The sequence below is a fragment of the Coenobita brevimanus genome, chromosome 95, assembly GCF_032717465.1.
Source record: "Coenobita brevimanus isolate Jiangsu-jjx chromosome 95, ASM3271746v2, whole genome shotgun sequence".
Classification (NCBI taxonomy): domain Eukaryota; kingdom Metazoa; phylum Arthropoda; class Malacostraca; order Decapoda; family Coenobitidae; genus Coenobita; species Coenobita brevimanus.
The window spans coordinates 33,173,921-33,186,875 of record NC_137048.1 but is presented as its reverse complement, the minus strand read 5'-3'; the positions used below and the strand labels follow the sequence as shown (position 1 = coordinate 33,186,875).

At 42.1% G+C, this 12,955-nt stretch overlaps 1 protein-coding gene across 1 annotated transcript in view; it reads left to right on the top strand.

Moving 5' to 3' along the window:
* The first annotated feature begins 3,568 nt into the window (after positions 1 to 3,568).
* The window catches only part of LOC145413222 (afadin- and alpha-actinin-binding protein A-like), a 45,742-nt gene continuing 36,355 nt past the window's right edge, over positions 3,569 to 12,955 (top strand). The window contains exons 1-5 of the mRNA XM_080282952.1: positions 3,569 to 3,733; positions 4,251 to 4,430; positions 7,716 to 7,847; positions 8,512 to 8,580; positions 11,441 to 11,592. Coding sequence (XP_080139078.1) covers positions 3,569 to 3,733; positions 4,251 to 4,430; positions 7,716 to 7,847; positions 8,512 to 8,580; positions 11,441 to 11,592 — 698 coding nt within the window. The remainder of the gene's footprint in view (positions 3,734 to 4,250; positions 4,431 to 7,715; positions 7,848 to 8,511; positions 8,581 to 11,440; positions 11,593 to 12,955) is intronic.

Sequence of the window (12,955 nt, the reverse complement as noted above, 5' to 3'; positions counted from 1 at the left end):
GCTGCCAACTGTGTCCTTCACCCTATCACTCTTTTTCTGTCTATCCTCTGTCTTCCTGTTTCTCCCATCTTTCCTGTTGCTTTTTATTACTTTTCTTTCCTTTTCAGATGGCTTTACATTGAGTGACAACCCAGATGGTTTCCTGTGAGCCAGGAAACCATTTACAGTCCTGGGTGGTAACCATATAACCAACTCATACATGTTCCCTAAATGTCATCAGGCGGGTTGGTGGAGAGTTAGTGCCCCTCCATGCAAAACAACTAGCTAGCTCGAAGACAGACAACAACCCTTTACGGGATTATGGCTTCTGGCTATAGATAGATAAACCTATGGTAGAGGAGGGTGGTGATGGTTTGGGCACTTATTTTTTCCATCTACAGTATCTGTCTATTGCCAGATGCCTTAATCCCATAAGGGGTGGCCACAAACAAACCGCCTCCATGTCGCCGTGTCCCCTGTCATTTTACTGCCCTTCTTCCAGTTCACATCCCCCTCTCTCATATACCACTCCACTCCATCCCTCCATCTCATCCTTGGCCTCCCCCCATTCACCACACTCACATACACTCTCCTCGTCAGTCTCTCGCTCTCCATCCTCTCCACATGGCCAAACCACCTCAGAGTGTGTCTCTTCATGCTTCCTATCACATCCACATCTACACCACAACACTCCTTCACTTTCTTATTTGTCAATCTGTCACTCCATGTGACTTCACATGTTCCTCTCAAATAACTCATTCCACTGCTGTCACTCTTATTTCCCTCCAGCAAGGTTCCGGCTTCACTTCCATACATACGTTAGAGTTGGTATCACAATACTGTCATGTAGTAACTTTTTCACTTACATGCTCACTTCCCTGTTTCTTATCACTGCTTTCAAAGAACCAGCAACCTTTCTTCCTTGTTGTACCCTTTTAAGCACTTCACCCTCTACATGTGGAGAGAATGGAGAATGAAAAACTGACTAAGAGGGTGTATGTGGGTGAGGTGGGAGGAGGAAGAGGGAGAGGTAGACCAAGGATGAGGTGGAGGGATGGAGTTGAGAGGTATATGAGGGAGGGGGGGGTGAGTTGGGGGGAGGGTAGTCAAATGGTGGGTGACAGAGCGACTTGGAGGCGTTTTGTCTGCGGCCACCCTTTGCGGGATTAGGGCGTCGGGCTATAGATAGATAGATAGATAGACCCTCTATATTTCCATCCTTACTCATCACGCTCCCCAAGTACTTAAACGCACTCACATTTAACATTTCCTCCTCGTCCAACCTCACTGTATTCAGTGACTTCATTTCTCTTGAAGACCATAACTTAACTCTTCCCTACATTCACCTTAAGATTCCATTTCTTACACACACTCCCAAACTCATTCACCAAGCCTTGCAGCTCCCCATCGTCTTCACTTAATAACACAGTATCATCTGCAAACAACAGTACAGGTAGTTTCCACACACTGCCCATTCTCATGAGGGCCGCTCCAACATCCACTGCCCCACCTTGTATCTCTTTTATAACCTCATTCATATACAGATTGAACAACCATGGAGACGTGATGCATCCTTGTTTCAATCCAACCTTCAGTTTAGAAAAATTCACTCAGTTCACGGTCCACATGCACTGAAGCCTTAGTACCCTCGTACATACTATTCATAGTATTCAACAACTTCCCATTTATTCTGTATATTCTATCCACCGTCATATATTTTCTCCAGATCCATGAAAGGCGCATACAACTTCTTTCCCTGCTCTAGAAACTTTTCCACTAAAGACCTAAAAATGAATATCTAATCTACACAACCTTTTCCCTTCCTAAAACCTCCCTGTTCTTTGCCAACTAATTCTGCTGTTATTTCCCTAACTCTCAATAAGTATCCTACCATATACTTTTCCATTATATATATATATATATATATATATATATATATATATATATATAATAAAATGTGCATTGAGGTACTGGGTATGCTTTACAAGACTGATTTTCCTTACTTCAGGATTATGGAATAGGATAGATTAGATTTTGTTAATTTTTAGCATGATGATTTGGTGTTGAGTGAAGAAATGATGTAATTAACCCTTAACCCCTTATGGGTGGGCAACTTACCAATTAGCCTATATGACCGTGTGGGGCAGCATATTTTCGGAAAAATAAAGTATCAAGTAATAAGTCTAAACATGCATAAATCAATGAAAAATGGATGCAAAACAAAAGCAAGAGGTGTTATATGTGCGGTAATACATCTCTGCTGGCTGTGGGAGGAGTGAGGGAGGAGGATGGGCAGGCAGCTTATCACCAGGCGCACCTGGGGTGAGGCTGCAAACTATTCACTCATTTGCTTTTTCTTCACCACTGAACACCATATTTATCATTTATGCATTCTTTTTACTATTTATTGTCTTCAAAATCATATGTATGTGTTTTCTATTTTACTTGAACACTTATAACTATAAAACTTACGTGCGTTTATGGTATTTTACTTGAACAATTATAACAATACAACTTATACAGTATACTATGTATATTCTATTTTGCTTGTTTTAAGACTTGGGAGACTAGAGGGCAGGACAATAGGTGACAAGGATGCCTTATCACCCAGTTTCACCAATAATTTAGGACTGAAAATGGCTGGACGTTACGTAACGTCGCCCGCCTCCTCACGCACGGATGTTTTGTGACGTCGCCCGCCTGTTAGGAGTTAAAAGACAGGTGTCCGCATGTGCAGTTCAAGAGTACTAGTGGCAAAGAGATGAGTGTCTGCATATGCAGTCCCACCATTTTTCAAAGTACAGTACTGTAGTTTGGGCATTGAGGGAGATTCTCATGATCTGTGAAAGAGTAGGATGACAATAACAAACCCTCCCCAACACCCCCGCACCACATCGCACCTGCAAAACCAGCGACACACTCAGTCTTTGTCCAGCATTGTGACTGAGAATATGTTGCACTCTACGCCTGTCTTTAGGGGGTTAATAAAAGTTGTTCAGGCTTATGAAGAAAATCTTCTTATGAGCTCGTTTAAAGGCCACCTTTGGTGGCCTTTCCGCTTGATGTCAGAAGGCCAGAAATAAGTCATAACTCGGGAACAGGTGGCCTGATTGGACTGGAAATTGTTTTATTCTTCAACTTGGGGCATTTTAATGATACTTTCCTATAACAAAAATTGCACTACATTCTGTACTTTTGGCTGTGTTATGGTAACTTCAGTGCCCACAAAGAAAATGATCTGCCTAAAGGCTGCCAAGTAAAAGGCCACTAAAGGCTGCCAAGTAAAAGGCCAGAAATGAGTCATAACTCGGGAACTAGTGACCTGATTGGACTGGAAATTGTTTTCTTCTTCAAGTTAGAACATTTTAGTGGAACCTTGTGCTAACAAGAATTGCACTACAATGCACAGTTTATGCTGTGTTACTGTCATGAACAGACAAACTAACAAACATACAGAAATAGGATCATTATAATGTAGAGAGGATTGTTGAGAACAGTCAAGATTATTTCAGTTAACTGTGGTTTGGTTGAAAGAGTAGACTTCCATGAATAGCTTAATTATCATACTAAATCTTTGGTTGTGCTGTAGATGGGTGAGAAAATTCGGCGAGGCCAGCTGAGCTATTGGGTGACTCTGAGTGATGCAGCTGAGGTCACAGATCCGAGGGCACAAAGAAACTCCTCAGCTTTGGAGACTCTGCCTTACTTCTGTACTTCAGCCAACATGAAGAGTGCTATAGTGTACTTGTCACAGGTATGGCCTGCATCTCTGTCTTGTGAATGGCTGGTTGGCTTTTGTTGGTGAGAGGGAAGGAAGAGGAAAAGGTTGGTTGAGAGAATGTGAGAGATACAGAAAGATGAAGTAGCCTGGAGGGTGTTCATCATGGCCATTCTGGCTAGAGCATCCCACTAGAGAGCAAAGCATCAGAGATAATTATGATGGTGGTTGTGGTGGTGTCTTGTGGAAATGTGGATAATGTTGATAAGAAGTAGTTAAGAGAGAACTATCCAAGTTTCATAAATTTCATTTAACTCAGATTTCTTACATCAAGGCATAGTAAAAGACAAATTTTTTTTATGCGATGATGATGGGAGTGAATATAAACTGCTAGTTTATAAAGTCAATTGATTGCAAACACTTGGCTTCATATACTGGTTTTTCATTACCCACCTTTGCCTCATCATTCTGAAGGCCACTTGATTTTAAAGTGTAGCCTTTCATCCTTCATATTCAGTCTCTGTACTCCAGAATATAACCTATTATATTCCAGGAGTTGCAAGGTCTGGGCCTGAGCTGTCCCCTTGTAGAAGCAGGGGGGCAGCGTGTGAACCTGGTGGCTTTGGTCAATGCCAGCTGGGAGGTTACGCAGCTTTATCGTGCTGCTGCACGTGATACATCCACCTTATATGACCAGAGGAGAAGGGACGCTGCTGACCTAAATCACTTTCAGGTAGCTACTTGTTTCTTTATAATAGTGGATGCAGGTTACTGAAATTACTTCCAGGTAGCTACTTGTTTCCTTATGATAATGAATGATACTGACTTAAATCATTCCAGGTAGCTGCTTGTTTCCTTATTGTTGTGAATAATACTGACCTAAATCATTCCAGGTAGCTACTTTTTTCCACAGGTGGTAGGTGGGGACACCCATCATCCACTCACTTGTTGGCATTGATGGAGGGTAGAGTTGTACGCCATGCATTACAGTACAGTGCACGTAATCCTGTGTGGACTTGGTACCATGTGTCCTGTAATATTAGAATCACAGTAGAATACTAGGACACAAAGCACTGAGAGGCCACAAGCTTGCAACAACTAGTGAGTGAGGCATGGGAGGCCACAGCACCAGGGTTTTGCCACCATGTGGTCACAAGAGCAGATTGCATAGATATGTCTTCACTGTCTGAGATCCACAGGAGAGAATGAGAGAGTGACAGAAGTCTCGATGCACTGGGTGGATCTCTCCCACAACACGTTTTGATTGACTGGCATGTTGCAGGGTTTTCCCGGGTGCCAGTTGGCTCCCATGTCTAAGCCAGATCATACACCTCGCCAGTGGATATTGCGTAGTACCGCTTGCTGCTTCTTGTTTTGGTGCCAGACATTGCTTTAATAGAGCCAAGCAAAAAGTGCTGGATATTGCTTTGAGCCAGTCATTGCAATGATGGATGATTGAGAGTTTACTGTATTCATGTTAAAGTGAATCTTTCTCACTTTATCTTGTATAAGAGAACTGGAAATAGGTATTTCCTTTCATCTTTCTAAGTACACTGCCAAGTCTGGATCTTCCAATTTGGGCCAATGAAGAGTACAGTAATCCCTCTATTATCCGATGTAATAGAGCCAAAGGTATGCCTGGGTAATGGTTCCGTCCGGATAATGGACGTCTCCCCTGGCCCCCCTTCGTACATAACCTAACTTTGAAAGCCAGTGTAAAAGGCCACTACAGTACATCATATATTGAACACTTGTTCCTGTTTAACACTGCTCTATCTGGTCAGCTAGACCTATAAACCACAGCCAAGCAGTTACCATGGTCAAGGAGACCCATCAGCCACAGACAAGCAGTCACCAGTGCAGGGCCAAAAAAAGAAAAGAAAAGAAAAAACAGGCTACACAAGAAAAATGCAGTGGGCACACAAAACATAATGGTAAAATAGAATAAAATCGTGGTACAGTACAATAAGCTAGAATAAAATCAACGTCAACACTCATGATTCAACCATCCCACATGAGTCTTACCTAGGATCTCCCACTTCTTCAGAGTCGGCACTACCTTCCTCCTTTTCCCTCATGAAGGGGCCATCATGACACACCCAAGGAAGAGGCATGCAAGGTATAGCAAGGCCTGAAGCAGGTAGGGAACAACCACAAAAGCCACCTTGTACACTGCCATGACAACTGTCCAAGAGGAGCTGTTCACTACACTGTCACTGCACGGGAACTGAGAATGACTGAGGCGGTATCTAGTGGATGTTGGGTGAACTACCCAGCCAGACAGGATGGTGCCACTGGGCTATTCCCGCCCAGCCAGACGATAATGTTCGCAGTAATTTCCACCTGGACGCTTGCATTTTGGCTGGATAAATTGGAAAAATGTATGATTAATGGTTTCAAACAGCCAGACCACAGTGTCTGGGTAATGGATTGTCGGTGTAATGGACATCCGGATACTAGAGAGATTACTGTAAGCCTTTTTTTCAGTGGACTTACTCGTCTTGCTTTTCACGAGAAGTTCCTTGAGCTTGGGTTCCTGGGCCTCGATATCATAAATCATTGAATTTTCTACATTATATTCACTCATCAGTGTTTTTATAATGTTCACCCTTTTTAAGTCAGTTGCATAAGTTCAGCTTCTGTTTTTAGGTGACCACAGTGCACTTCCATTTAGTTTGCACTTTAGACATCACAGAATGTAGAAATTGCCATTTATCATGACAACACAACAGTCAGAGAGTTTGTCTACTGACTGGTGGCAGTACGCAGACTGGTGATTTGTGGAGGATGTGGAGGTGTGTAGGGTGACTGAATTAGAGGGAGGAGAGGGGGTTAAAGTAAGGGATTAACTGGGAAACAACCTTGACTGGAAATTCCTTAACCCCACTTTGCCTGACTTCACCAAGTCTCACATGACAGGTGGCTATCCCATGGTGTGGCAGACATTCATAGTGGCGTGCAGTGATATTTTTACCAGTCCGTGAATTTTCTCACTTATCTGACTTTGTAATCCCAGTTCTCTGGATACAAGATATCCAGGATTGTACTGTAGTAATAAATGATAATAACCTAAGTCAGTTCCAGGTAGCTACTTGTTTGCTTGTAGTACTGAATGATGCTGACCTAAATCACTTCCAGCTAGCTACATGTTTGATTGTAGTTATATATATTACTGACCAGTTTTACTTCCAGGTAGCCATTTTTTGTCTGCACTGTAGTAATGAATAATGTTGACCTAAAACTTTGAGGTTGCTACTTGTTTGATTGTAGTAATGATTGTTGCTGACTTAAATTACTTCCAGGTACAGGTAGCACTTTCCTTCTTTATAGTAGATTAATTTGGAAGATGTATTATTAAGTAGCAAATATAGATTATATATATATATATATATATATATATATATCCCAGAGCAAATAAGCATTTTTTTTTTTTTCCTCCATAGTCCTAGCTCAGTTCTGTGTAGTGTAGCTGTCATGAGCAAGTAGCCCCTTTGTATCATGGATTGATATGAGATTATTTGGTTTGAGAGCTGCATTTTAGAATCACATTCTTCCTTTTTTAAATGACTTCATTTTACTGACTGTAGAGTTGTAATTTTATAGTATTTCCAGAGTAGTCTTATTTTTGTTGCCTTTTTTTTTTTTCTGTGAATTAAACTGACGTTGTGGACAATAAGTCAGGAGTTCCCTATGACCTGCAAGTTCCTGATAGAGTATACCAGAAATAAAATACCAGTTTAAGGTGCTGCCGTTGTATTCTTTATGGCTTTATATTCAATAAAATTATGATTTTATAGGAGGGAAGAATCATTTCCAGTGAAGAGCTTGATAATCTCTTCAAACATACTCTTTACTTATTGAACCCTTGTAATAGTAGAGCATTTCCCAGTCCTTCTAATGGGGTTCACCCATTAAGACAGGGATACATATTCATAGCACAATGATTTTTAGAATTATACCAGTAGCTGTTAGTTCTGTTACTGTTCCCTCTGACACTAACTTGATACACATGTGACAGAGCAGTGTACGGGAACTGCAAGGAAATGTAGAGGACAGGGAGCGGCAGGTGTGTGATGCTCGGGAGAAGGAGCGCCAAGCTGTCTCTCTCAGCAAGACATTGGCTGCCAAACTTAGAGCAGAAAAAGATGAGGTATGTTGCTGATCACTGCTACTATATTATACTCAGATTTTTTTTATCGAGGCGAAGATGCATTTGACAGGCTGGTGATGACAGGGTGAATGCATCATCTCTGAATAACATCATTGCATTTCAAATAATTACCTGTAATGTGAATCAGAACTTACTAACTCAAACACAGTGATGTTACTTGGGCATGTTGCAGTCAGCCAGTCATCACCAACCTGTCAAGTGCATCGTTGCCTCGATAAAAAAAAAATGAGTGTGGTATTCTGTTCGCTTTAACTTAGCCTAAAATTGCCATCTGTCTCTCTTGAATGCTGAGTTATAGTGATGGACTAGGACTGGAATAAGCCTATAGTCATGAAGAAGCGGTATGGAAAGAATGCAGCACCATAGCTGTGTTCATTTCTGACATTGAGCTATGTACAGTTTGCTGCAAAAGGACAAATATGTGGGCCAGTTTAAGATTAAAGAACTAGTTAAGGAGAGAGTTTAGAAAATACCTATATATCATCACTACAGATGTATAAAGTATGTCACCCTGTAAAGCACACTTGCTTTGTTGTAGCTGTAATATTGTTCAGGGTCTCAGAAGATGCTTCAGTTAATGACACTCCTCTGTAATATAAGTGTTCCATTTCTATATTAGTTACACCAGTCATGTTTTCTTCAGGTTCGGAAGCTGAGTAATGTGGTGCAGCAGCGAGAAGCCCACCATCAGCATGAAATCAGGAAGAAGGAGGTAGGTGACAGGAAGAAGAAAACTGAGAAAGACCAAAACCAAACTAAAGAGGGGAAAGGACTAGTTTCATTTTGTTTCGTTTTTGAAAGCTCCCGCATGCTTGAATGCATCAGCCATGGTCACCTAATGGCAACTCTTGATGCTGCTCGATCTCTGGCAGCTTCCCTGTTCAGTCCCTCATCCCTGAGGTCACAATCATTTACATTATCCTGGGTCTTTTTTGGTCTACTTTTCGCAACCCTATCCCAAACATTAACACTTCTCACTTTCTGCACCCAGTTATCATCCCACATCCTCTCCACTTGCCCAAACTATCTCAGTCTACCTCTCCTCATCACAAGACCAGTACTCCCCAGTCCCATCCTACCCCTCAGCTCTTCCATCATAAACCTAGCCCCCCTTGGGCCTCACATTCAAGGATGCACTGCACATCCACCAAATCATTGTCATTTCTGTACACTTGAGCCTGTGAATGTCCTCTTCCTTTACTGGCCAGGTCTCGCAGCCAATAGCATTACACTCCTAACACATCTATCTATCTATCTATCTATCTATATACCTAGGCTGCTGCCCCCAAAGAAAGGGAGGTAGCCGAGACATGATGACGCACTTCGAATTTACTCATCCAAACACACACATTTTTTTGTCTCTTAGCCCTAAGGGGAGAAGGGACAGATCCTCAGCGCACCACACTGCGTGAGAGTCAACTGCGCAGCGCAATTAGCGACATCCTCAGCAGGGCCTGACAGCAGAGCTGGTTTACCCCTGCCACATCATAATGGACCCATCCCCTTACCCACACCTGACCTGATCAGCTGATCAGACCAAATGTGGGAGAATAACCCCTCGGGGCCGTGTCATCATTTATTCATTCACAATTTCTCTCCAGTTATTCCTATCATGCGCAGCCACTCTTCCTTGCTCAACAGACATCCCTCTTGCATCCAGTGCTCACTTCACATTGTCCATCCATTCTCAGCCATACACCTGTCACATCCGATCCAGTTATCTTTTTCACCAGTCACACATCATCCATTCTCTCAGTATGCCCAAACTATCGCAACACTCTCTGCTCAACATGATCAGCCATCTCTCGCATAACTCCAGTTCTCCTTCGCACTTCATCATTTCTCACTTGATCCATATGCGTCACTCCACACATACTCCTCAGACACCTCATCTCCGTTACATTCAAATTTTTCCTCTCTGCTACACCCATATTCCATATTTCAGGCCCATATAATGCAGTCGATACTAGTACAGTACGCTCTTATACAGCCTTCTCTTTACATCAGTTCTAAGCGAACGACATTTAAACACTTTTTCATTCCTCCCAGCACCTTTCCTACTTCATTCTTTCTGAACTTCACTTCTACATTTATTCTTCCATCCACAGCAACATGTGACCTTAAATACTAAAAACACTGTACCTCCTCGAGCAACTCACCATTCAAAACTACAGTATATTCATTCTCCTACCGTCTACCAAACTCGTACACTTCATCGCTTTACTCTCATTCTCATTTACTTTCAATTTCCTCTTTTCACACCCCCTTCCAAAATCCAGTACCAACTGTCTCAATCTCTCCTCTGAATCAGCCACTAGTGCAGTATCATCTGCAAAGCGCAGCTAATTCAGATTCCACTTTCTACCATCAGACTCAAACCTCCACCTAACACTCTCACATTCACCTCCCTTACAACACCATCCATATAAATATTAAACAACCAAGGTGACATCACACATCCCTGCTGCAGCCCCACTCTCACATGCTGCATACAAAGATCCCTTAGGATGGAGGTAGAGCCCTCTTAATGTCAGGAGAGGCAACAGCTCCCTGAACTTCTTCCAACCACTTCTCACTTTAGCTACAGAGCTAACTCCAGCCCCACATCCAGCACATAACATGTCTCGTAACTAACAAAACTCTTTGACACACTCAAGAGACTCACCAGCAAATTCAATCCTTTCATGCCTGACAATCTCCACCGGCTCTCCCTGACACACTGCACATATGAAATCGGCATTATCTCACAGTCTACCTCTGATACCCCTGCGTCTCTTATGCACCCAGTTATCACAGACACTGCACAAGATGGAATTACTTCCCACACCCTTGTGGCAAGTCACACATGACCACTCTCTCTCTTCATTGACAGTACTGCCACCAGCCCTAAATACCATCACTTTTGTTTTATCTGCATTTAGTCTTAAGCCCATGCACACAATACCATCTCTGCACTTCGTAAATCTTTCCTCCTCCTCCCTTTCATTCCCTGCAATCAACACCAAAGCATCAGCATACAACATCTCCCACGGGAGTCCACTTCTGAAGTCACTTGATAGAGCTTCAGGTACCATGACAAACAACGAGGGCTCAAACTGACCCCTAGTATGATAGTAAATTGTACTTTACTTTCTGTAGTGTAATTTTGAGATATACTAAACCCTCAGCATGCAGCAAGACCTTTCTGTTCAATTGGTATTGAAAATTTGAGTAAACTAGAGAAATAACTTTATGCTGGAGCAGTGCAGTCTTGTTGAAATTGTCCTGTGAATTGTTCTTAGTCAAATAGCAAGGCATCTTATAAACAAAAAATTACTGCCCATGACAGCAGTTTTTATGGCAGCTGTTTTTGTGTGCGCATTCTATCTTACAATGTTGTTGTTGCTGGAGGCTCATCTGTATGTGAACCTAGTGAACTGCTGGCTTAAGTTACCCTTTTCCTGCAGTCCATCTTCCTCCTTTCAGAGAATAAAGATGGAGTAAGGAGATGTTATATAACTGCTCCATTACCCAGTTGTATCAGTTCAAATGCATGAAGAGATCCCTCTCCAGCACCTTTTCTTACTCTTCAGACTGAGAACAGCCGATTACGTGATCGTCTTCATCGCATGGTTTCTGGAGAGAGGTCTTTTGAGGTTCGCCAGTCTGGTATTTCTCTGTCATCCTCCCTGACTCGTCACAACCACTCTCGTGCCAAGTGGAAAACAGACTCGGCAAATGCACGGTTAGTTGGGAGGAATGCAAAAATGAATGGAAAGACTGACATAATTATTGTAAATAGAGCCTAAGGCTAAGATATCTCATTTTGAACAGATCTTGATTATGGCTTCCATCTATTTAACTTTCTATGAAGACGATAAATATGTTAGAATCCTAATTGAATTCTTTGCCTGAAGTACCAACCCATGAGCATATGGAACTACTGTAAATGCACATGTCACTCATTGTTATGTTATACTGTGTATATAATGGTTTTATATATATGCAGTATACAGTGTATATATATATATATATATATATATATATATACACACACACATAAAGAATGTGGTGAATGTTTTTGGTGTATCTGATAGAGCCAGGACTCTGAGGGCTTGAATGATGAGTGAATGGAAGTGTGGCCCATTGGATTGGGCAAATTTGGGCTGTCTAGACATTGCTACTCCCCACCCTGCCCTAGGGTGGGAAAGGAGGTCTGGATGATGATGATGATGACTCAGTGTAGTAAATGGCATGTATCCTGGCGTACAGGAAAACATTTGGCTTGTCACTCAGTGTAGAGGCACCCATAGACAGAAGGAAGAGAAAAGAGAGAAGGGAGGAAGGACATAAGAGGAAGGAAGAAAGATGGTGGAGAGGAAAAAGCAGCCACCCAAGAGCAGCACTACATTGAGTGGGTGGGTGGTAGGTGCCCTAAACATATTGATAAAATCCACTACAGTTGAGATTATATCACTTTCTGGGTCATATTGGTCACAATGGATATATATATATATATATATATATATATATATATATATATATACAGTATATATATATATATATATATATATATATATATATATATATACAGTATATATATATATATTTATATCCATCCATCCAACCATCATCCAATCCTACATTGCCCCAAGAGGAGCGTAGGAGCCCAGGGCTAGGCAGTTGATCTCGACATTTAAGATGAGAGTGACCAGCCTCACTCATCCCTGAGTGGCATTACATGGGTAATCAACCCCAACCATCCCTTGGATATAAACCTTCACTGGTTCAATCCGACTGGAGCGCAGTAATTACCCACTAAACCACCAGGTGCCAAAATTTGGTTATATAGTTACCACCCAGCTTAGTAAATGGTTTCCTTGTGTACAGGAAACCATTTGGCTTCTCACTCAGTGTAGAGTCACCCACAGGCAGAAGGAAAAGGAAAGAATGAAGGAAAGAAAGACAGAAGAGGGAGTGTAAAGTCACCCGTAGGCAGAAGGACAAGGAAAGAATGAAGGATAGAAAGACAGAAGAGGATGGAAGGAAAGAAGAGGAAAGAGCAGACACCTGAGAGCAGCAATACATCGAATGAGTGGATGGTGAGC